General features: G+C 50.1%; 1 protein-coding gene across 1 annotated transcript; it reads right to left on the reverse strand.

Annotated features, from left to right (window-relative positions):
• Positions 1-1,972: 1,972 nt before the first annotated feature.
• Positions 1,973-22,634, reverse strand: LOC115384498 (delphilin-like; the record flags this gene model as incomplete). The annotated part of the gene is made up of 19 exons (XM_030086781.1): positions 22,550-22,634; positions 21,585-21,838; positions 21,180-21,509; positions 20,608-20,762; positions 12,681-12,965; positions 11,019-11,104; positions 9,026-9,094; positions 8,130-8,286; positions 7,876-8,031; positions 6,900-7,051; positions 6,668-6,802; positions 6,063-6,148; positions 5,833-5,879; positions 5,719-5,801; positions 5,027-5,343; positions 3,733-4,488; positions 2,873-3,025; positions 2,405-2,492; positions 1,973-2,066 (listed from the first exon to the last, which is right to left on the reverse strand). Coding segments are annotated over exons 1-19 (3,488 nt in total), but the record flags the coding sequence as incomplete, so codon positions are not given.
• Between the last annotated feature and the right edge of the window lie 2,688 nt (positions 22,635-25,322).

Genomic DNA, 25,322 nt, shown 5'->3' on the forward strand with positions numbered 1-25,322 from the left:
ACCGGAGTCGGAGTCTGGTCTGCATTGCCAGCAGTAAGTCGGACCTGTTCCTGGTGCATGTTGGACTCCGGCAGGGCTGCCCTTTGTCACTGGTTCTGTTCATAATCTTCATGGACAGAATTTCTAGGTGCAGCCAGGGGCCGTAGGGGTAGGGTCCGGTTTGGGGACCACAGGATTTCATCTCTGCTTTTTGCAGATGATGTTGTCCTGTTGGCTTCATCAAACTCGGACCTACAGCATGCACTGGGGCGGTTCGCAGCCGAGTGTGAAGTGACAGGGATGAGGATCAGCACCTCCAAATCCGAGGCCATGGTCCTCGACCGGAAGAGGGTGGCCTGCCCCTCCAGGTCAGTGGAGAGACTCTGGCTCAAGTGGAGGAGTTTAAGTATCTTGGGGTCTTGTTCATGAGTGAGGGATGGATGGAGCAGTGACAGGCGGATCAGTGCAGCATCTGCAGTGATGCGGTCATTGTATCGGTCCGTTGTGGTGAAGAGGGAGCTGAGCCGAAACGCGAAGCTCTCGATTTACCGGTCAATCTACGTTCCCACCCTCACCTATGGTCATGAACTTTGGGTCATGACCGAAAGGACAAGATCCCGGATACAAGCGGCTGAAATGAGCTTCCTTCGTAGGGTGGTTGGGCGCTCCCTAGAGATAGGTGAAGAGCTCAGTCACCAGGGAGGAGCTCGGAGTAGAGCCACTACTCCTCCACATCGAGAGGAACCAGCTGAGGTGGCTCGGGCACCTCTTTAGGATGCCTCCTGGATGCCTCCCTGGGGAGGTGTTCCGGCATGTCCCACCGGGGAGGAGACCCCGGGGAAGACCCAGGACACACTGGAGAGACCATGTCTCTCGGTTGGCCTGGGAACGCCTTGGGATGCTGGAGGGAGTGTCTGGGGACAGGGAAGTCTGGGCATCCCTGCTAAAACTGCTGCCCCGCGACCCGGCCTCGGATAAGTGGTAGAAAATGGATGGATGGATGGATGGATGGATAAAATTATTGAAAAAGTAAATGAAATAAAATTTTTAGGAGTATTAATAGATTATAAAAATTAATTGGAAATCACATATAAGCCATGTTCAGAGAAAAGTTTCACGAAGTATTTCAGTAATAAATAAGGCAAAACATGACTTAAATAAAAATTCATTGCGCATACTGTACTGTTCATTAGTTTTGCCATATTTTACTTACGGTGCAGAAGTATGGGGAAATAACTATAAAATAGCATTACACCCTCTGGTCATTTTACAGAAGAAAGCAATAAGAATAATACATGGTGTCGGTTACAGAGAACATACTAACATACTTTTTGCAAACTCTAAATTACTTAAATTTAAAGACATTGTTGATTTACTGACTGTACAAATTGTATTTAGGGCAAGTAAGGACAATCTTCCAAAAAATATATAACTTTAATTTTCTAAAAGAGTAGGAGTAGGGTATAATTTACGACATACACATAATTTTACAGTAAGATGGGCAAATAATAAACGGAAAAGAGTTTGTCCTTCAGTTCAAAGGGTAAAATTGTGGAACAAACTGGGAAGACACCTCAAGGAATGTCCAAAAATGCAATTATTTAAAAAGCAACTTAAAGAAATGACTTTTGAAAAATATATTAAGGAGAAAGATTTTTGTTTATAAAAAAGGAAGTGTGTTAACTGTACTGTGAATATAACTGTGTTATAATGAAGGCTGTAATAGCTTTAGTTAAAGAGTTTAAGAGAGGAGGGGTGGGAGACAATAAGTTTTACTTCATCCCACTCCCTTTCGAGCTCATATAAATGTGTTTTGTTATTGTTGATGTTCCTATTTGGATTGTAATGATTTTGTGTTTACTGCTGACACTCCGAATGAAATTTTGCTCGAAACAAAATAAACAAGCAAAACAAACAAAACAACTTTTCTAGAGATACGGTGGTATTTATCTGACGGTGAGTTCTTGCGGCGCCCGGCTCTGGCGGTACTCACAGATGCGTTGTTAGGCCTTTCTTATGCGACAGGATCTCCACCACGTCTTTCTTCTTCAGGTTCTCGGGCAGGAAGGCCGGCTCTGGAGGAGAGACTGGTAATTTTAACAAGGAGAGTGAGGATGGGTTCTCCAGGCACCGGGGGGAAAGTCAACACACACACACACACACACACACACAGGAATGGAGACACAACAAGCCGGCGAGGCCGTTGATGGCTTTAATATCACAGCTCTGCCACCGAGGCGCGGCGGCGGCAGAGCTGTGATATCACTGAGAGACAGAGGAGGACAGGGAGCAGTGGTGCCTGATGGGAGAATCACAGGATCATGGAGAGCGTCTGAACTGCGGAGGCACAAGCAGAGCCCACATTGAAAACGAGTTAACGTTACAGTGACGTCCGGCCGGGTCGCCATGACGACGGGGGACTCACTGGGTCTGCGCTGAGTCCCGAAGTGCAGGTCCAGGTCCAGGTACTTCACCATGTCGCTGAGCTTATCGTACTCCGAGTCTTCCCCGAGCTGGACGGGACACACACACACACCACACACACACACACACACAACACACACACACAACACACACACAGAGACAAAGCTCATTCTCATACACCCAGTTCTACGTTTGGATCAGAAAGTCTCGGACTCTGGTAGCTGCTGGAGTTCTGGCTCAGATTGTGTTTACAGGATGGTTGCTTTGACGCGGCGCTGACTCAGAGACACATGAGGAGGCCGGTCTGATTCTGGGAGGAGAGCCGTGGGAGGGCCGAGAAATCTCGCAGTCCAAGTGGGAACATTCAAGGTCGCCGCTTCTGACTGTTTCCACGCACGGCGGCCCACAGACGGAGGGCGAGCGAGCGAGAGAGAGAGAGAGAGGGGAGAGAGAGAGAGGGCCCGCTCACCTGGCCCCAGATCGTCCCCTCGGAGTTCTCCACCTGCTCCCAGCGCAGCCGCTTCACGCTCATGTGGTTGGCGTCGGAGGCCTGCTGGCCCGGCGGGGGCAGCGGAGGCGGGTCGCAGGGGGGAGGCAGCGGCGGCGGCGGGGGCGGCGCAGCCTTGCAGATGGAAAACACTCGGTTAGCACTTCAGAAATGGCGTCTGAGAGCCGAAGACAAAGTTTAGAGCCTGTGGTCGACTCCTGGATTACTGAACCTCAAGGATGATCTGAGGCATCGAAGAACCACAAAATTTGAAATTCACTCTTTATTGATCTTAATTTTCAATCTGTTTTCTTCTTCATTCATTTGGTGGAAACAAAAAAAATGAGTCAGCTTTCCAGAAAAACATTCATCCTTTTTATTGCAACCTTTTTTCATGTTTTGTTTTTTTGGCAACATTCATCACAAAGCAGTAAAGATTAACAATATCTGCCAGTTCCAGTAATGCAAATCCAGTAAATGCCAAAAAAAAAGAGACTTTTAGACAGTTTGGTTCAGGCCTATGCACATGGAGCAGCTGTTTCGGTGTCTGTTGGACCGGAGGACGTCCTGCTCTGTGATTTTATGTCTTCAGCATCTCGTCTCGCTCATTATCTCTTAACAGATCATAGGTGTAAAATATTAAAGTGCAAATTAAAATTTGAACGGAGACTAAGTTCTGGCAGCTGGAGTCAAAACATTCCAGATCTGCGGTGGTCTCATAGCGATCGGAGCTGCGTGGCGTTTGTTGTTATTTCTAAGCGGCCTCTCTGTTGCTCGGCGCCGCCTCCCCAGCCTCCCTGTGTCTGAAGCAGCTGCTGTGAGGTTCTGCTGTCAGACGTTACCTGCTGGGACTGCTGGTCCTGCCGAGAGCCTTCGTAGGTCTTGGAGTGGCTGGGGAGGGAGGAGCAGTGGGGGGCCGGCGGCTGGGGGCCGGCGGGGGGCCCGGCGGGGCCGTGGCTCTGGCACGGCGGCGGGCCGTGATCCTGCAGGGACGGCGGCAGCGGGCCCTGGTAGCTGTTGCTGGTGGTGGAGCTGGTGGTGGCGCTGCAGGACCAGCTGGCTGGGCCGTAGCGGCTGGGGGGACGGCTGGGGGGAGGTCTGGCGCAGCGGCTGCGGCTGGCTGAGCTGGCGGGGGAGGCAGCAGGGGCGGGACGGCTGCGAGGAGCGCAGGGTGGTGGCGTGGCCGAGCGGTTGGGCGGGCGGGGCCGCCCTGGAAGCGCTGGTGGGTTCTTCTCCGGCTCCTCCCGGCCCGGGAGCGCCTTGTGCAGCGGGGAGCGGCCGGACAGGAGGGTCCGCGGGGGGGCGGGGGCGGCGGGATGATGGGGGTGGTGCGGCTGGAACGGCATCCGGCTGCGGGGGACGTGCTCCGGCGAGAAGCGCACGGGCGGCAGCGTGTCCGTGAACTGCACGGGGGGCGGGATGAGCGCCTGGAAGGGCGGCGGGGGCGGGGGGCTCTGGGTGGGGGGCGGCGGGATGGGCTCGGGCTCGGAGGAGTAGGACGGGGAGGAGGCCTCCTCGCTGCTGCTGTGCTCCTCGCTGCTGCCGCTGCTCAGCTGGCGGCGGATGAAGCCCGCGTCCTGGTCGTCCTGGAAACTCATCTGGGGGGGCAAAGTGGGCGGAGTCAGACCCGAGGACCGAAGACCGATCAGAGAATTAATAAACCTTCTGAGTTTCAAAAAGTTTCTGCAACAGAAACTTTTATAGAAGCAGGAAGTTTCGCTTTTTGTGTTTTATCAACATTCAGCGTTCACCTGCAAGCACATGCATTTTATTATACCTTCTTCTGTGGCAAAAAAAACAAAAACTTATTAAAATTATTCATTTCTTTAGCTCTGCTTTTAGAACCCTACAGCCTTCCATGCTCCACCTCATATAAGCTTATCTTATCAGACTCTATGGCACCGCTGAGTATCGAGTTTACTTACAGGCACACCTCCTCTTCTGTAACCATGACAACCACCGTGATAAATCTGTTCATGTGACACAGGTGTATCATTGTAGCACACATTAGAGCCACTGTGCTGTAAACATGCAACTCTACGACACAACCTGGAGGGGAACGCCGAGCCTCTGAAGGTTTCTACTGTCTGTTGATTAAATAACGTCATTTATTTCATTCCTAAAGACGGCGCTCACCTCCTCGTAGTCGTTCTCTCCGGGGACGAAGTCGTCCACCAGCGTGACTCGGTGTCCCAGCTGCTCGCTCAGGGCGTCCAGGAACTTGTCGGTGTCGCGGCTGCGCGGCGGCCGGGAGAAGGTGAACAGCTTCCGGCGCCGGGTCAGCGTGTTGGGCCCGCCGCCGCCGCCGCCGCTGTCCGAGTGCTGCGGCGAGGCGGGGGGGCTCTCCAGGCTGACGTAGGGGTTGGAGTCCACGCTGCTCTGGTGGTGGATCTCATAGACCGGCGTGGGGAGCGGCTCCTTCCAGGACAGCGTCAGGCCGGACTTGCGGTTACCTGCAGGGGGGGAAAGGAGATGGAAGATCTGACGCGGCTCGACAGCTGCGGCGTGAAAAACATTCGTCCCGTCCTGTCCTCGTGAGGTGGTGACGCCACGGAAGGTGATTTTTGAGGTAACCATGGCAACGTGAGCAGATCGGGCTGTTTGAATGGGTTCTCAGTCAAACGCAGACGCTCCTGCAGCGGGACAATCTGCTGCCATGACACATGAGCCCACGCAGGAGGCGGTATTTATGGCAGGTCGGACGCCGTGAGGCTCTCGTCACAAAAGAGCAGCTCATTCCTGTGACTCATGAAGCACGTGAAGACCTTCACGGCAAAAGCGAGTTTCTGAAAAGCTTGTGTGTGTGTGTGTGTGTGTCAGCACAGTACCTGAAAGATTACCGGTGAGCGGGGGAGTGTGAGGGGCGAGAGAGGGCGGCTGTAGCCCTCGGGCTGTCCCGGCGCCTCGGGCTCGGCCGAGGAGCCGCCCTGCAGCGGCGACACCTCTTCCCAGCGTACACGGTCTCCAGCTCCGTGTACACGCCTGTCATCTAGAGGCGGGAGGCACGAGCAGCCGTTAGCGCGCTTTGAAGGTCTGCCGCGTCGCGCACCGAGACGAGCGCAGCCCCGGAGACCGCCGGCAGACCTTCAAACACTGCGAGAGGCAAAAGCACAGCGAGCACAGGAGGCTCCGGGGATGCAAAGCGGACGGACGAGCCCGCGGCTGTACCTACATGGTTGAGGTCGGGCGACTCGGGGAAGGACGTTCCATCTCCGGACTGTCTCTCCTCCGGGTTTCCAGATTCATCAACATGAATTCCTACAGCATAACAAAGCATGGAAGACATGAGCCTCTGGCGTCCGTCCTCCTCTCGCCGGGAGGAGAGAGGATGGAGCAGAGCAGAGGACAGCAGCGAGATGGAGAGGATGAGTGGAACACCTGAAGCCTGAGCAGACCTTTGCTGGAAATAAACAGCGAGCAGAGAGCTGAGGGAGCAGCACGGATATGGAGGCAACAGGTGATTACAGTATTTCTCTGATACTGAAGGAACGCCTGTTTGTTTCCAGCAACACTACAGTACTACAGTACTGCAAGCTCTTAAAATTAGAAGCAGTCTCACTTGAGGGTGAACTCAGCCTTACTGGCAATTCCAGACTAGATACTTTACTTCAGGGGAACACCAGGAGGGCAGTAACTGCTAAAGAAACCATATGTGCTTCTGATTTACTGTCTGCACCTCAACTTTACTTATAAGTCCAGAGAGCAGCTGAAAGCTCCACCCGTCTGTGGAGCACGATCAGCCTGTCTGGGAGGTCCAGACGGGGCGCTGCAGCGTACCCATTCCCAGGTGCGTCCCGATGATGCAGTCGTCGGAGCTCCGCTCCCGGAGGCTGCTGCGGTACGACGTCCCCGTCACGCGCATGGAGCTGCTGCGGCGGTGGTGCTCCGCCGCTCCGTCCGGCTCCAGCACGGCTGCGGGAGGCAGACGAGAACTTCAGAGCCTCCAGTTCATCGAGATCACCAGCAATAACGGAGGAATCATTGTCACAGCAATCGGTTTCAGTCTCACCGCTGCTCTTGAAGCCCAGGAAGCGCGACAGCTTGCTCTGGCAGCGCTCCTGCTCGTCGTAGGTCAGCAGCTGGTAGATGAACTGCCAGATCAGCTGCTTGGCCGGAGTGTCCAGCACCGGAAACACGTCCACGATCAGGGTGTCCACGTTCCTGCACGCGCACAGAACGCCCAAGATCGCCGTTACGTCACCGGACGGCCACCAATCCTCACCCAGAGATGCAGATTGTGTTTAAGTAGCGGCTCGTATAGAAGATGCAGGATGAAACGTGATTATATAAAAGGTGGGAGGATGGCAGGGAAGCCAGCGGTGGCAGGATTCACGCCTCTGGGTGTTTACTGTAAGCACGCACGGGGGAAAAATTCAATTGCCTTTTTAGCTTTAAATCCTGCTGCATCACATGTTTGCATCAGCTGCAGAGCTAATTCGCCGCCGATCCCTTCATCCTGGAGGAAATACGATCGGAGCCCAACGGGAGGGAAAAAAACTCCCCGCTTGGCTACGTGGATCATTCTCTCCGCGCTCACATCTCGCCATCATTCATTTTCTTAGTGAAGCCTGCTTAAGACTATACTTAGCCGAAGTATTGAGAGAAAAAAAGAGCCGTTTCCCGGGCAACAGCCGGTTTTCTGTCATTTCTCAAGTTTAACTTAACGAGTCCTGCAGCACGACGGTGCGACAGACACGAGAATCGAGAATTTAGCTCGTTTTCACTGCAGCTTCGAACCATTTTCACCGACAACGAGGCAACATAAAACAAAAAAAACATGAATATTTCTGAAAGCGCCCTGATGAGAAACACGCTCTGACAGATCTCAGTTATCTGAATGTTGCTGGTTTCCCTTTCTTTCAGTCTAAAGCTTCAACGTGGTTTTCCATCCATTATCCATGAAGACCCGCAGCTCAGCGCGCCGCAGTCTTTTGAACTTCCTGTTTTAAAAGGACTGGGTCAGAATGGGTTTGAAGCCCCCTCACCTGTGCTGGAAGAAGGTCTCCAGGGCCTTGCAGACGGTGTATCTCTCCTGGATGGTCAGCAGGTGCTCCAGCTGCTGGCTGAAGGTTCTCCCGTGGACTTTGATGCTGGGCGGGAGAATCTCGGCCACCCACTGGAGGGAGCTGAGCGCCGGAGACCTGGGAGCACATGAAACGGGGGACTGATCCTGATCTGTTTCACTCAAAACTTCTACGACAACGAGAGTAGTGATGCTGGACCCGGCGGCGCGGCGAACCTGGAGCGAGGGCATGGTGGTGGGCGGTCAGGCCGGGGGACTCCTCCGGGTCGGTCGGACTCGGACGAGTATTCGGACGGACCCTCCTCCACCACCAGCGTGGGCACCGCCCCGCTGCCCTGCAGCATGGACACCACCTTCTCGTGGGAACAGTTTCCTGCAGGAAGTCAGAGCGGTAAACACTGAACCCCCACACATCTGCTGGACGGTGTTTTCCTCTCATTGTTGGAGCGCCATGCTGTCACTGAACGCCGCGGCTCCACGCCGTCTGTCAGGCCGGCGGGATGAGTAACGCCGTGTTCTTCACACGTGTTTCCAGCGCCGTGTTCTTCACACGGCGCTGGAAACATTGGGCCGGCGGCTGCTATACTGTTATTCGCCGAGCTCGTGTGCGACTCGGTGAGCTTCTTATGCGGACGCCCACGCCGAGAGGCCGGGAGGGCCGGAGGTCGACAAGTGGAGAAAGTCCACAGAAGAACTTACAAAGACTCCCACAAGTGCGGTTTACATAAAGGGAGCCCGGCACGTGCCTCACCACACATACACACCACACACACACACACACACACACTCCACCAGCAGAGAGCGGAGCTTTCAGGAAACTCTCCTCTGATGTGACAGAAAACTTTTCTAAAGTTGCTCCAGAGTTAAGTCTCTGAGCGGATTCTTTGACAAAACCAAATAAAAGCTGTATTTACTTGTGACGGATTATCCGACTGGCTGAAGACGGTTCTCTGAATGCACGGCGGCAGATGGCTCCTCACACAGATAAAATCTTTAAATATATAGTCTGGGTTCAGCCACTTGGACAGCAGGCGCAGGGGAAAAAAAAAAAAAAAAATACTACTAACGGCTCGAGCTGCTGATAATAAGCGTTTTCATTTTGGAGACGAACCTCATGTCCAGGCCGTTGAGGAACAGGATCCGGTCTCCTGGTTTGAGGCCACATTCCTCCGCAGGGCTGTCTGGGAGGGAGAGACAGGCAGACGTCAGTCAGAGCCCAGACAAGGTGCGGATGATGGTGACTAATGTGACGCTGTCAATCTGTGTGTGTGTGTGTGTGTGTGTGTGTGTGTGTGTGTGTGTGTGTGTGTGTGTGTGTGTGTGTGTGTGTGACATCCACCAGAGCCCCTGAGCGCCGTGAAAAATCTCATTACGTAAGGAAGCCGTGCTGTCAGAACCGTCCCCGGAGTCGCTGCGCCTCTTTAATACCCGGCCAATTGAAATGTCGTCTTCATGGTGACCGAAAAGCTTGAGACGTGTTGATGTGCAGACCGGGCGCGCGCGCGGCTTCCCGCTTATCATAAAGGATGTTTGTTCAGATCACGCCGCCCGCCCCCGCAGCCTCCATAAGGCCCACTGAGTCAGTCGGCTCAGGCTGCTTCAGCACATGTCGGTGGGAGAGGGTGGTGGGTGGAGATGGTGCCGTCATCATCAAACACACACACATACACACACACACACACACACACACACACACACACACCTCTCTGCTTCCTCGCCACATTCCCTCAACAGCGCCGTCGCGACTTTTCTCTCAGAAATCAACAGTTAACAACCTTTTAATGCTGGATTTAAAATAAGAAACACTAATCAGCTCATTCATCAGCAGTAACCCTCACAGGTGCTCTACAGAAAGCCTGAGTTATTTATTTTATTTTTTATTTTGTGTGTGGCAATAGCTGCGCAAGTGGAAAGCCGTTTGTCAAACTGAAGCAACAGAATGAAAAATTGTCCGACAGCGGAAACAATCCAAACAAAAGACGCTCTCGCTTCACTGGAAAAAATAATTCAGCACTCAGGCCTTTCTGACCTGGAGGATTGTTCATAGAAGGCCTTGTTCATTCAACCAAATAGTGGGATTCCCATTGGAGTAAGAAGAGAAATACTACATTTGATGCTTTGAAAAGTGAACATATTTACTTTTTTGTCCAAAAGTCTCATGTCTGTAGGACAAACAGGATCCTGCAGATGTTAACCTCACACTACACGACTGGCAGCTTTAAAATGTCCATGATTTCACAAAATCGAATAATTGCAATGGAAAGTGACAAAAATCTCGGCAAAAAGTCAATTTTGGTGAAATCTCATGCAGTCAAATGTCCAGAAAGCTTCTCCCATGATGCATCATGCTTGTTTTTCCAACCCCACTCTGACAGCTTGGCTTTGAGGCTTGGCAGCAACAAGGTAGCAGCATTCACACAGAGAACATGCAAACTCCCCACCGAAAGGCCTGAAAGCCTCCTGGATTCTCACCGACCCTCTCCGTCGCGGACCGCTCGCCCTTGCCCTCGGCGCTTCCGGCTGCACGCCGCCGTGACAAACCCCTTTCAAATAAGCGTCTCATCTTGTGGCTCCTGCCGAGTTGAGTCGTGACCTGCTCATCTCGGCAGCACTTAAGAAGCGATTTACTCCAGGAAGCTTCTCATCATCCAACCGCGAGTCTCATTTCATCTACAATCACCCAGCAACTCATGAACTGCAGCAGCATTCGGCCTGTCAGAGTTTTTTTTTAGTTTTGAACCCCGGAGTCCTGGAGTGATTTAGAAATCGAGGTTTTCTGTCACGTTATGTGGATCTGCAGGTGTAAATGTTTCTCTGTAGTATTGACGGACCGCTATGAATACCTGCTCCAGCACAGCCTGTTCCCAGTGTTTTCCCCTCAATTCAGTGGTGACTCACACAAATCTACTTCCTGTTACACACACACACACACACACACACACACACACACACACCTCCTGATCACCTTCGACCCCTCAGCGGCTGGCACAACAGAATCTCCCACATGAGCTGCATCTGCCCCCGCCTGTTCAGCCAACACACACACACACACGCACACACACACGCACACAGGAGCGTACTGTTCGGAGCTTTTTTCGGCGGTACCTGAGATGACGGAGTCGATGCAGACGGGAGCGTGACCCCGCAGCGTGAAGCCGAAGTTCTTCTTCCCCCTGTAGACACGAACCATCCTGAGGGAGTGATGCAGGGAGCGACATTGACAATTCAACGGCGGACTGACGGACTTTCACGCTGTCTAACACACACACACACACACACTGACCAGGACACGACTCCAGAGGGGAACCTTTACAAAAACAGCCGATGTTGAAATGTGACAAACAAACAAGCATTTTAAACCACAGAGAGTTATTTTAGTGTCTGCGTTAGCTGCTAACAGATCTATACTGTTGATGTGATGTTCAGGAGCCTGTTTGCTCTCGTGTGTCACTTCCTGTCGGTGGGAGTTTGAATAAACCAGCTCCATTTCCCACAATCCAACTCTGCAATCAGAGGCAATCGTGTTCTTTCTGCATAACAATCCGGACCGGAGCAGCTGGAGCTCCACACGTCTTTTTGTCTTCAGCTCAGATACGAAGTAATCAACTCCGAACGGAGAGACGCCGCCGCTTCTCTCTCTCTCTCTCTCTCGTTCACCCCAACGGTGGAGCCTCTATTTACATCGAGGCTTCAGAGATCTCTCCCCACTGCGTTGCCATGGCGATGGCTCAAGGAAACACTGCCGTGGTGTATAAACACGGGGGAAGACAAAATAAAAGAAATAAGAAGGGGGGGAGGAAATAGACAAATCTACTCTTTGATAGCTGCGCTTACTGGCTGTTATGTAAGACGAGCTAAATGCAGAGAGGCATATAGGCTGCTGCACATGTTCCTGAGTGTGTTTGTGAGTGTGTGCGTGTGTGTTTGTGTGTGTGCACATGTTTGTTGGACTATATGTCTACAGAAAAGCAGCATCAGGCTGCAGCACAACTCAAACGGTGATTTTTAAGCTGCAAAAACCTTTTTTTCCAAATTCTTCACATTAGTTTTTCTTTTTTTTCTTCAATATTAATATTTTGTATTTATTCACTTCGGGAGGGTTGACTGTCAGCTGGTGCACGGCCACCACAACGCACAATTTGAGAATGATTCTGTAACTCTGAGTGGCTACTGTATGAAATGACACTGAGTTTTTTTGTTTGAATCATTTCAGCATTTTCCATCCCTGCTTCCCTTCACTTCACCTCAGCTCTCCGTCATTTCTCTCTCTACATTTCCATCTTTGCTCCCAGTTACTGTGGAGACACATCGGTGTTACACAACAGCACTCCTGGGTTTGTTTAGTTGAGTGAAGGCGCTACACAACTTTTCGGTGACAGAGTAATAAACTCGCCGTTGACGCCTGCGTCGGCACATTTCCTCTCCGGCTCGAGATCTCAGGAGATCTGCGGACTGAGCCCGGCGTGGGAGTCTGCTGCCACTGCTGTAATCCAGCTGTGGCGTTAATTGGACAGTGTGCGTGGGCGGCCAGGGGTTCGATCGCCGCGCTGAACAGGTGAGGAGGATGAAAGATGTTTCCACTTCCTGAAAACCGCCTCATATTTGCAGATTCGGGGTCGTGCGGCTCTCTGAGCCTCTGAAGCAGACGGGAGGCTTCAGGATGAAAGACTCACCGGCAGCAGGCAACATGCATCTTTAAAGCAAAGTGTGTGAACAGTAAACAACACAACAGGCAGAGAGCAGAGAGACAGAGCGGCGCCGGCTCACCTCTGGTTGGGTCCGACGGGGGGATGCGCCGGGATCCCGGAGACGGACTTCCTGGCGCCGCGGTCCCTCTCGCCGCCGCGCTCCCTCTCGCCGGGCTCGCCGCCGTCCCTGGGCACCGAGCTGGCCCGCTTGGAGCCGCGGTGGCGGTCCGAGTGGTCCTCGCTGCGGCTGCGGCGGATCCGGCCCTGCGGCTCGCTGATGCTCTTGCTGCGGCACAGCCGGTTGATGACGTTCTGGTTGACGGCCTCGTCGAAGCGCTGCCGGTGCTTCTTGGGGATGAAGATTCTGGCGAACATGGTGGCATGTGAGGACAGCGAGCGTTAGCGGGTCTGTTTCACCAAAACTACGTCTGGCGGGGCGAAGAGTGGAGAGAGAGAGAGGACGGATCTAAATCACAGATCCTCCTCGGTTTGCTGTGGAATCAAACGAGTCGCTCATCGTGGAAAAACAACAGCCGGGAGAAAAACTCAAGACACGATTCGGCGTCCAACTCAACAGGCTTCTCCTTCAAGTCTCACAGTGAAAGGGGGAAAAAAAACAGCGACAGACTGACAGTGGAGAAGTCTTCACCCCTGGAGGTGACTGACGTCCTCAGAGAAGAAGAAGAAGAAGAAGAAGAAGAAGAAAATGTAGCCGGAGAGAAAAGCTGTTCTTCTGATGAGCAAACGGCGGCGTCACCCACCGCCTGCTGGAGCCCGACTGCTGCAGCGCGACTGCCGGAGCCAGAATACAGCATGAGGGAAAGGTGTGGGAGTGAGTGAGCCTGGGATTCCTCTCTCTCTCTCTCTCTCTCTCTCTCTCTCTCTCTCTCTCTCTCTCTCTCTCTCTCTCTCTCTCTCTCTCTCTCTCTCTCTCATCCTCACTCTCTCCTACACTTCCGTCCACACCTCACCTCTGTGCCGCTCCGTCAGCGCCGAGCAGGAAGCTGTCATTATGCCGTTGACCTCGGACCTTAACCGTCCTCAGAGTGAGACAAAGAACCGTGATGTGGAACATTTTGGGCCGAGACAGTCCGCGACTCCACTTTACTTCAGATTATAAATAAATACAAGGAAGCCGGTGAGCAGAGACCGACCTGCCGGGAGGTACAGAGATACTGAGAGGCTCTATAACTCATGGAGTGGCTGTGTGCAGACGGCCGGCTGCTTCCCAAACAGCAACAACAACAACAACAACAACAACACCCGACCAGCAGAAGACAAGAAAATAATGAGTCGCTCCTGACAACAGAGAGAAAGTTTCCATTCAAGTGATCAGAACTGCTGCCAGGAGACAGTCGGCCCACACACACACACACACACACACACACACACACCACACACACACACACACTGACCTTGATTTTCACATTAAATGATGGCATTTGTGTTGTTGTGTAAGTGACTGTTTTCCTGAATAGAAGAATAAAGGAAATAAAAGAAGGACTGTCGCTGTAACAGACAACAATGCCTCGTTAAAAAGAGACGAAGCCAGAAAAAGAAGTCTAGAGATACTGAGAAGACTTTCATTATCTCTACTTTTAGTCTGTTTACCTACTATTTGGTTGTGTTTTGTTGTGTGTACGGAGTGTTTGTGTTGACGATGTTGCTTCCTCCTAACGTTCCTGTCCTGGAGTCATTTCATGACTTTTCATTTCCTCCGTGTTGTTTCCCGTTTCATTTCACACACTGTCGTCTTATCCAGTTTCAGGGAGCTTCACTATCTCAAATCTCCGTCTGTTCTCATGTTACCCCGGTCAGTGTGTGTGTGTGTGTGTGTGTGTGTGTGTGTGTGTGTGTGTGTGTGTGTGTGTGTGTGTGTGTAAGTGATCTCCTTGTATTGCCTTGTGCTGATTAGTTCTGCCCGTCATTAGATTTCCCTCTGGTTTAATCGCTTCCTTCTATAAAGTTGGTCCGCTGGTGCTCCATCCCGGACACTGACCCTGCTGTAAATTCACTGCCTGGATGTTAAAGACACCAGCCGCGTGACAAGAACAAGTCAATCCTCCATCTTAGCGCCATCTTTCACTGCTTTCAAGAATCAAGTACACTCATAAACTGTCACACTGCTGGTATGTGACAGTGTGAGGAGCTCGTCGGTGTAAAATACACAATATCATCTGCCTCTGTCTCTCCTTCCACTGACTTCATCTTCAATAAACAAAGGAAAGAAGGAGGTTTGAGGTTTAAACAAACCCAAGCAGCAGTAAACAACACTCTGCTCTGCTAGCATATCCTCATATCGACTGTATTAAAACAGCAAAGTCTGCAAATGTGCTGGAGTTTTGGAGTTCATTAGAGGAAAAAGTAAAGTCTGTTAAATATTTGGGCCTCAGCAGAGCACGTTTATCACCAACATGTCCAAACCGGCATATTATTCAGGCTCCACTGTTGACTGTAAACAAAAACTAGAACTCTGAGCTGACACACGCAGCGAGCCAACAGCTAATTACTTGAGTCTATGTTTGTTAAACCACGGTGGCATTAGGATTCGACCAGGAGCTCGAGCTGAGCACACATTTGCACAAACAAACCCCTTTCATTGCCACCTACACCAGGCTGTTGTGTCCTGACCGATTCGCCGCTGAGAAGATGAATCAGACGCAGGCAGGAAAGGTGTAGTGTCTGTTAAAAGCAGCACCAGTCCAGTAATTAGCAGCAAACACGCTAACGCAGTCAGGGGAGAGACAACGGCGAGCGCAGAGCTCTGCCACCAAAAGCCAATTAAGCTGCAACAACAGTTTTTGACGGCTATATAAAGCAATGAGGGCACGCTCAGTGGAAAGAGCCTGAAAATGGTAAACGTGAGTCCGAGCCATTAAACTCAGCTGTTTTTACTGTAAGGACTTCTGTTAAATGCGAAGCATCATCAGCATTGATTTGTGGCCGATAATGAGGCAGGTTGAAGGTCAATCTCCTTTTAACAGGAGTGAATTACTTCACAAAAGCTGATATAATTAGAAAAAGCATCGTCTCCAATAAGTGAGGGCACATAAACAGGTATGAAGAGCTTTTTCCAGACAATACTGAAAGCTGTGAGCACACAAGAGAAACTGTAGGCGTGCCAAATAATTAATGAAGCTTAAATAGTCTGAGATCTGTAGTGACAGCAACAGCATTTCTGGAGTGTAACTGCACAGCCAGTGAAGCAAATATGAGAATCCACTCGGGTCGTTTTGTCGTTCTGAAGCTGATCCAAACACTTGTGTTGATTTACAGCATGTGTGACATTAAAGCACTGAAAAAAAAAATCAAACATGACACACTTCAAGCACACTGACAGCTCAGGAATTCCAGCTGTCTGCCCTCTGGTGGCAGGATTTAAAAGTGCAGCCGGTTCCCCTCTGCAGGAGCTGTCCATTCAGCACCACAGCTCAGTTTCAAAGTGAAATCTCTACGATTCTCTACAATCTGTGTGCAGAACTTCATCCTTGGCTCCACTAAATCACTTTTTTGTTGCTATAAGACCATTTCTTTGGCTTAGTTATAGTTATATTTGCCAGCAAGTACAGAAAATATGTACAGCAACACACATGAACTGATGAATAAAGCTGCCACTCGCAATATAAATACAAAACAGTCACAATGAGGTCTGATGTGGACCGTGAAGATTAAAAGAGACAATTAAATGCAAGTTTTCAACAATTAGATCTTATTCAGAGGTTATAAGTGGAAGCTCAGAGGAAACCTTTCAGAGATGGAAATCGTCATCAGTCATTTATTATCAACACGTCAAGCTCAGTTGTTTTATTAACGTCTTTGTAGGAGATATGATATGAACATTTTAGATAGAGTAAAAATGTCAAAAGTTCATTAAATCCGGGCCTTAGGCAGGCTTATCTTTGACTATTTTGCCTCATCATCAATAATAGGAGCTGTTGGCAGTGTGACGGGGACTGTGCCATTTCAATCCCACCTGTCTCTACCACACCTAAAAAAATGACGGGGCACACAGTCACTTCTAAGAAGCTGCCACTTTCTTAAAAGAAACGGTGGACATCTCCTTTTTGGAACAAATGTGTTCGATTAAAGATATGGGCCGCGTATTCTTAGCCAGCTGCCGGCGTCTCGGCAGACTTTGATCAGCGCTGAGGTGAACGTGCATCTGCAGTCTGAGGCAGCCACAATAAGCACACTCCTGAGATATAAATAAATGTTCTCTGAAGCCGTAGGTGTAGCGGCCCACACGGCCCCTCTCTGTTTGTCGTCTGTGCCTCCCTGCTATTTGCCACTTATTGAAGCGCCGGCGCCGGCGCCGGCGTGCCCCCATCTCGCTCTCACACTGCTCCGGTCGGTCCGGGTGATATGAGTGTATGTGCACGAGCAGCTGCTTCCACTGTCATTATCCTTGATAAAAGCAGTTGTTTGTCCTCACTCGAACCCACTATCATCTGTGGAAACAGCCGCCTCATCTCACACACACACACACACACACACACACACACACACACACACACACACACAAAAAAAAGTTTCTACATCAACTCTTGGAAACTAAATGAGTGTTCTGATTCGACCTCATTTATTAAGAACAGAGATCTATAATTATCTGAGCGAGGGTGTGGAGGAGGACGCAAGCTGAGAGGAAGGCATGGATTTCTCAAAAGGGAGAAATGACAAGCAGAAAACCACAGTGTGGACCTCATTTCCTTCCCGGTGTCCTGATGGGGGTCCGGCGTGTGAAGGGGGGGTGAGCACGGTGCAACGCGGGAGCGTAAACGCAGGAGTAACAGTGTGAGAGAGAGTGTCTGGTGACAGAGGGGAGGCTCAGCGGTGGGTCGCACATTTAAGGATAAAGCCGGCGGAATTACAACTGATACTATTACGAATGTGTTTTGAGCGTTTCGGGCTGATTTGGTGTTTGTCCAGAGACTTAAGAGCAGAATCAGACTCCATTAAAGGCCTATTAAAAGCTCAGATGAAGGCTTATTGAGGAACAATCCTGTCGGAGGACTTAAAAAGGCTCCTGTGAAAAACAGCGAGCATTACTTCTGCCTCCAGCATCCCAAGAAATCTGCAAAAAATCCCACAGAGCCTGGCTGGTGCTAATAAACAGCATCCACAGCAACCCCTGGATGAAGCTCAAAGCTTTGGGAGAGCGATCAAAAACCCCTCAGAAGAGTTTCTTTCCACTTCAGATGAATGCGATGCTGCACAGAAGTGTTCAGACAAACGGAGTTGTGAGGAGTTGGTGGGGGGGAGACGAGCTGAGCTGGGATTATGGGAAAATGCGATTGTCGGCCCCTTTATGGTCTTTAAGAGGGGCAAAACAACTCCTGTAAGACACAAGGAGCTGCTCGCTGTGTGGAAGAAGGATCAATGAGGAGAGGAGCGTTTGATGTTGCTGCCTTCTCAACTGTTATGCCATCATTATTCCTTTCCCAATGTCTTTTAATTTATTTCTCCTGAATGTTTTCCTACTCTGTGTTTCTATGTTGCCACAGCAGATCGTCTGCAGCAGCTGTTCTTTTGCAGTTTATGTCTTTTCTTCTCGCTCCCAGTGGAAAACCTCAACATCCTCAACCCTGCCTCCCGTCTCCGGTCAGCATCTCCATCTATAATCTATTCGAACATGGCTGCAGACACCTTTTTTATCACCTTCTGATGCAAACACCCACTTCTCCAGAGTCTCCTCAAGCATGTAACAAGCTCAGTACTATGTGAGTTTAGCCGTGAAGGGGGAAAACAAAAAGGTGCATCTAGCAGGAGGAGGAAACTTCAACCCTGGATCCGCTGGTTTTAATACCATTCATCAATCAGCGGGGCTCAGGGGAGCAGTGAGACTGTGTTTCTCCCTTTTGTTCAGTGTAAATTAGCTGCAGCCACGGACTCCTACAGTCAAGATTAAACACCGTCATTATGAACGCCGCTGAAAAAGAAAGCTTTGTGCACAGCATGCAGTGCAGATAAGGAGGAGCTGGGGGCTGCGGCATTACGGCTTCATAGAAACAACCCCGGTCAAGTTCAGATCAGAGACATTCCTTTATTAAAAGCCATCACTGCTGTTATAAAAGAAGAAAAAAGATGATTGGAGTTTGCAAATGAAAAGTTTGCAAGTGGATTGGCCAAAGTGTCAGTAATTTTAAGGTTATCCACCAATATTATTGAATATTATTGAATCTTAAAAGCATTTAGTCACTTAGAGACCGAAAAAAACTGCAGGTCTTAGTTTATTTTCTCCACAGCAAACAGTTTCTATGCATGAGCGCCGCGCACGCTGCTATCAGCCCACATAACTGAAATAATCAATTATAGATCGAAAGCTTTAAATTGCCTGCAGGGATCTTAGAAACTCACAAGTGGGTCGTGAATTTCTGCAGCCTCAAAAATTAGATAATAAATATCCACAGCAGCCCTGTAATATCAGCCGCCATTAAATATTTACTCACCTCCCACTTCACGTACATAATTACACTTTCACTACCACTTTGTGAAAACAAGGCAGGTGGCAAAACGGGAGAGGCACGAAATTCGACAGCGAAACACATTTTCCACAACTTCAGAGAGAAACGCTGAGGTTGGAGTGTGAAGGAGAAGAGGTCGTACTCACCCCAGACAATCCATGGCCTCAGCTGTCACCCATCGCTCAAAAATCAACTAAACACAAGCTGAAGTTGAACAGAGCAGAGCCGCGGATAACATCTACAGCATCTAACGACGGAGATTTAAAGATGCGCTCGGACCTTGATGCGCGGTGGAAGCCGTCTCCGCCGAGCGTCGGCGGAGAACGGTCACCGTGCGGGAAGAGCCGGAGCTCCGAGCAGAATAACGAGGAGAAAATCCATCCCAGCAAAACACAAAACCCCCTTCAGAGAGGGAGAGAGGGAGAGGTGAGGGCTGGGAGGACGGGTGGGGGATGGACGGCCACAGAGAGAGAGTAGTAATGCCGAAACCGTTACGATACAAACAGCCCCTTGAATTATTAATGAGCGATTTCAGTTTGGTGGGCTCACGTCATTTCAGGTGGGAGCAGCAACAGAGACCCATCTCATCATAACCGAAGCCCTTCTGGCGGTGTATTAATAACAACAAGGCATAATAGTGAGAATCTGGTGTGGTAGTAGTAGTAGAGCAGAATCAAAGGGAGGATTTGGCTCCAGCTATGGAAGAAGTGCAATCTGTGGATAAACCATCAGGGGATTCTCAGAGAGGCACACATGCTGGTCATTTTCTGAGTTTTGGCTCGGAGTCTGCCACAAAACTCTGGCTACCTGAAGAGCGTTTCACGTTCAGTGGTCTGGCGACTTCCCGTCTCTGCCACTCCGGATGCGGCTCCAGGTTTAGTTTTGGCATCACTGATTGGTTGAATGAGGTTTCCATGAGGCGAGGAGTCCGCTCGGTCTGCCGGTGGCTCCTCATCACACACACCTCCACGCTGTGCCGGCCGCTCCCGCTGCCAATCCTCATTTAGCGCTTAAAAACTCTAAACCCCCTTCCCCTCGGCGAACGCTCAGCCTGCAGTTTCACTGGCGCCGGCGACACCGGGCCGCTCGGAGGGTCGCTGTGGATTTACCCCGGGTGGCAGATGGGGCCTACCTAAAGCGAGTACAGCTTCATAATGGCTGGCTGTGGGCAAAGCCCCCCTTTAATCCAGCAGGCAGTGGGATGAACACCAGGGACGTCCTCATTAACAGTTCAATCCCTGCAGATTATCTGAGTTGTGACTGGGACCTGATGCAGCAACGAAATGATAACTTTTCTTTCTGAATCCAAATATGAGCAGGAAGGCGTTCAGCGAACAACTGCAGCGCCAGAGTGAAAACAAGCTCTCTGTGGCGTGAGAGCGTGAGTCAAACGTGTGATCGACACACAGAGAGTGTGAGAGACGCAGAAGGTGTGAGAGCTGGCAGCCGGGTCTCGACTGAGGAATGAAGCGCTCCTCCTTTCTAACGTCGGCTTATAATAACCCAACGAGGTGCGACGTGGAGCTGGAAGCTCATGAGTCCTACCTGATGCTGGAGATGAGCTGCCGGTGCTCGTCGGTCGTGAGGATTTCCGGGAGAACGGCGGCCAGCCACTCCACCCTCTTCTCTGCTGCAAACTGCTTCAGCACCATGAAGAGCTTCTCCTTCACCTCCGGCTCGTCGCCTAGAATCTGCTCCACCTGACGGACGATCGACAGCGAGGACAGAGGACGGGTCAGAGAGTAGACCAACCAGACTTGCTGTGTGGTTGTGTGTCTCTGTGCGACGGACTGGCGATCTGTCCAACTTGTCCTCCACCCTCATCCACAACCAGCTGGGATTCACTCCAGCATGAATAGATGTTTTCATTTCTGGCTTCAAATCCACTTTGCATTTCTTGACGGCCTATTTTCACATCTAATTATAAGCCTTTCGTTCTTTAAATATCACCAGTTAGACAAAACTTTCTGTCATATGAGAGCTGTGTGGGTGCTGTTAACTGACGGCGCCGCCACCTCCACCTTCGCAAATCTCTGCCTGGTGCACAGAAGAACCAAATCATCAGAAAGTCGTTTTTATTCGCTTTAAGCTCATCCAGAGCGAGCGGGTCAACCTGCCTTCCTGTTGAACTCCAGAGCCTTGTGCTTGCGGTCCAGCCGGGCCCCCTCTCCTCCCGGCTGACCGTCCTCGGCGCTGAAGCTGTGTTTCTGCCGCGGGCCGAGGCCCAGCACGCCCAGGCGCAGCGTCCTGCCCTGCGAGGCCTTGATCAGCGCCGCCGCCATCTCGTGGTGCCGGACGGGGATCCCGTTCACCTCCATGACGTAGTCCCCGGCCCGCAGGCCGGCGCGGCCGGCCGGGGAGCAGGGGGAGCAGTCCTCCACCAGCAGGGGGCAGTCCCCGACGATGGTGAACCCGAAGCGGCCGTCTGGACCCGGGATGATGTCCATCTGCACAGGACGCGGGACAGAAAGTCAACGCACGCATACGCATGACTGCTGCGGTGGATGCAGACGCTGAGAGACCTGCTGGATGCGGGACACCACGCCGATGCTGGGCGGGATGTTCTTCTGCGTCTGGGCGATGGCGATGACGGCCTGCGGGCCCAGCGTCGACACGTTGTGCCCCTCGATCTCCAGCACCTGGTCCCCGGCCTGCAGCCCGGCCAGGTGGGCGCTGCTGCCCTCCTCCACCGTCAGGATGTAGCTGGGCCCGTTTCCGCCCAGCTGGAAGCCGAACTCCTCGGGCCAGCCCTGGTTGGACGTCGGCATGCCGAGGACTGGAAAGACGGAGGGGAAGGAGACTGAGCGGCACAACACCCAACGCTGTTTGACAAAAAACAAGAAACACTCAGACATTTAACCACCGACACTTACCCGCTGGAGCCAAATCGCTCAACTCTTCCTGCATTGTCAAATACACCTAAGACGTAGGAGCCTGTTTAAAAAAGGCTGAATCTGATGCTGCTTTTCCGTTTCCTCCTCACACCTCCCGCGTCTCAAGTTGTACTATGAAGTGTGGCTCTGTAACCCTCCACCCTGAACCGTGACACACTCCACGCTCCCTGACCTGGTTCACAATCCACAGCCAATCAAGTCAAAGCGTTGCAGAGACTGTGACCTTAATTAGCTTGAGACACAAAAGTTCCTAAAGTGATTTTTTTTTTTTCCTTTCCCATCAGAGCATAAGACACACGCTCCTCCTGCTGAATGGTAATTACACCTTCAGTGAACAGAGTGCAGGACTGTCTGTACTGACCAGTCTGAGAGGCAAGAGAGGTCAAACTCCAGCCAGCTGAAGTGGAGAAGCAGAATGACTAAGAGTTAACACAAATGTGACATCTCTGACAGGATGAATACAGATTTACACAGAATGAAAATGTTGGCTTTTGCTGCATGAGCTCAGCTGGAGGCAGGCGATCTGCCCCGCAGCCTCCCAAGCCACGGCGCAGCGGGACGCACACAGAGCACGAAGCTGGCGACGGACTTACAGAAATCTTTAGTCGGATACCGAGAGCCCCGTTTGCTCTGCCGAAAGGAGTATCTGCCTTTCTTGTTCTGCAGAAACTTCTTCATCTTGGCTTCCCAAGTGCAGGTGGGCCTGCTAGCAGCCTCAGATCCAATCCGTCCACTCAAATGCAATGTCAAAAAATAAATAAATAAATAAAAAAATCCCTGAAAACTTCAAAGAGAAAAAGACTGGCCCGTTCCTCCAGCGTGAAACCACAGCAGCCTCCTCATGAGCAACGGGTGAGTGTGCATGAAAAGCCGGTGCAGCCTCCCTGTGAGTGTGTCAAGGAGTTGGTCCTTCGTCTCATCCCTGATTCATCCCTGGGCCGGCCTGCACGCACAGTGTTAATCAGAAAACTGGGACGCGTGCACCCGCGCACCTCAGTTCCTTAATAATTCTTCCTCCAAAAAGGGTATTGTGAGGCCTCATTTTTCTATAAATACACCCATCTGCCTCCTTCCTCCTCCTCCTCTCTTGGTTCGGTGGCTCTCCGAGGGACCGGTCCTGGCCCAGAATCACTCTGCGGCGATGCAAGGAAGCCTGATGAGCACTAATTGGAGCGTCTGCTCGCCTGGAATTCTGCGCGTCCTGGCGTGCATGTGTGTGTGTGTGTGTGTGTGTGTGTGACCGCCCTCCGATATTCAGACCCATTGAGAAGGAGCAGGGGAAATTCAGGACTTCATCCTGCAGGATTAGCAGGATTATCAGCTGAATCTTCAGCTCCCCTCCACCCACTGAGGAACACATGCTCTCCTCCCCTGATCACCCTGACTCACTGCAGGGAAACAATAAATCCAACATAACCGAAGCCCATGGGTGGATTGAGAAATATACAATTCAACAACCTTTTGGCATTAGTGTGAGTGAAAGTTATAATCCAGAAAAGTTTTTTAAGCATAGCTACCAATTTCCGTGTTTAATGTTTTTATTTTACTACTTATTATTAATTTAATTGTTATTACATTTATTTAATCCTGTATCTATTCATATTTTAATCGAGCAAATTAATTAATTTGAATATATTTCACTTTTTTAACACACCATATTTTGTCAAAAGTATTTACGCAGCTCTAAAAATCATCAAATTCAGGTTCCAGTCACTTGCATGGCTACAGGTGCATGAAAATCAAGCAGATCAATGAAAACACAGAAATGAAGCTGAAATGAAGATTCCCTTAGAGAATATTCAAAGAGAATCAGACAATGTAAATATTGTAACACCTCATTGATCCCATCATCTACACTAGAGCAGTTCAAAAGATCTCAGAATTGGTCAGAGCTAAGAAGGGAAGCCTGCAGGAGGGTCTGCTGGGCTGTAAACTGTCATTAGTGGCAAAGCGCACAATGAGCAACAGGCAGTCGGCTTGGAGTTGAATAATTAAACACAAGTGGTTTACATCTGAAAACACACACGGTTCACTTCAGTAAAGTCTCCCCTCTTATTCTACAGCCAGGACAGTTAATTAGAGAGCAACGATATGATAAACCACAAACTGTCATTTCACTTGTTTGAGAGTCTGAGGAAACTTTCTTCATGAGGGGAAACTAAACTGCAAAATGCACGATCGTGATCCAACACCTGCTTAGTATATTAGAAAAAACATATACATAAATTAAGTAATAGAAAGCACAAAAAGTACCTTGTTAACCAGCATCCATAGATGAGCGGACAACTCCTGAGCAATGCTCTCCTCTCCAGCAACGTGAGCTGTAACATGAGTGTGGCTGGACACGTCTGCAACTGGATCCATCGGGTGTCCTGTGATGCCTCCTCGCACCATGAGGGGCTCTGGATGGAGGAAGACGCACAGAAAAGACAGACTTCATGTTTATCTCAGTAATATTCAGCAAGCTGGAAATGATGCTGTTTTTCCTAAATGTTTCAGGCAGGGGTGTCAAACACATCAGAGGCCACATGCAGCCCAACTCCATCTTCAGTGAGTAAATTAGTGCCATGATTAATCCTTCTGCAGCAAAATACAGTGAAATGTTGAAAAAACAAACCTGTTGCATGCATGATACATGGTTTTATAAGTAAGCAGTCACTGCAGCACCACACACACCTTTTGTTTAGATTAATCCTTACTTTTAAATTTTTACAATTGTTATTTTTGTTTCTCGACAGGCCTGACTGGAGTCTTTTGAAGGCCAGTCATGGCCCATGGGCCTTATATTTGACACCCCTGACTATTGTCCCAGTGGATGTTTAACTTCAAAAAAGAACAGAAAAAAGAAATGACACCAAACTTGAGGCATATTTTTGTCTGGAACAAGGTAGATAAGACCAACACCAAAAAAAAAAAAAAAAACAAAAAAAAAAAAAAAAACACAATGCATGCTTTACTATTTCTTAATAACGATAATAATAATAATTAATGCTACACATGTCAAAACAAAGATGCAAAATTACAAAATACATATCCAGAGGTTAAAAATATATATTTATATTATTTAAAAACAAAAACAATATATGTATATATATATATATATATATATATATATATATATATATATATATATATATATACTCAAACTGAACTATTCTCTTGAAGATGCAAAAATCACTCAATTTCATGATAAAATCGATGTGAAGTGACACAACTGATGGATAAAAGTTTACATTTCGGTTATAAACTGCCTAAAGTGTGCATGAATACCGAGATAAAAATTTACACTACTTCAGCTGAGCAGCATCTTATTAAGTAGAACAACTCTTCATGTTTGCCTCTGGCAGCGTCCCAGCAGCTGTTAGC

Source organism: Salarias fasciatus, unplaced genomic scaffold (genome assembly GCF_902148845.1).
Source record: "Salarias fasciatus unplaced genomic scaffold, fSalaFa1.1, whole genome shotgun sequence".
Lineage (NCBI taxonomy): Eukaryota > Metazoa > Chordata > Actinopteri > Blenniiformes > Blenniidae > Salarias > Salarias fasciatus.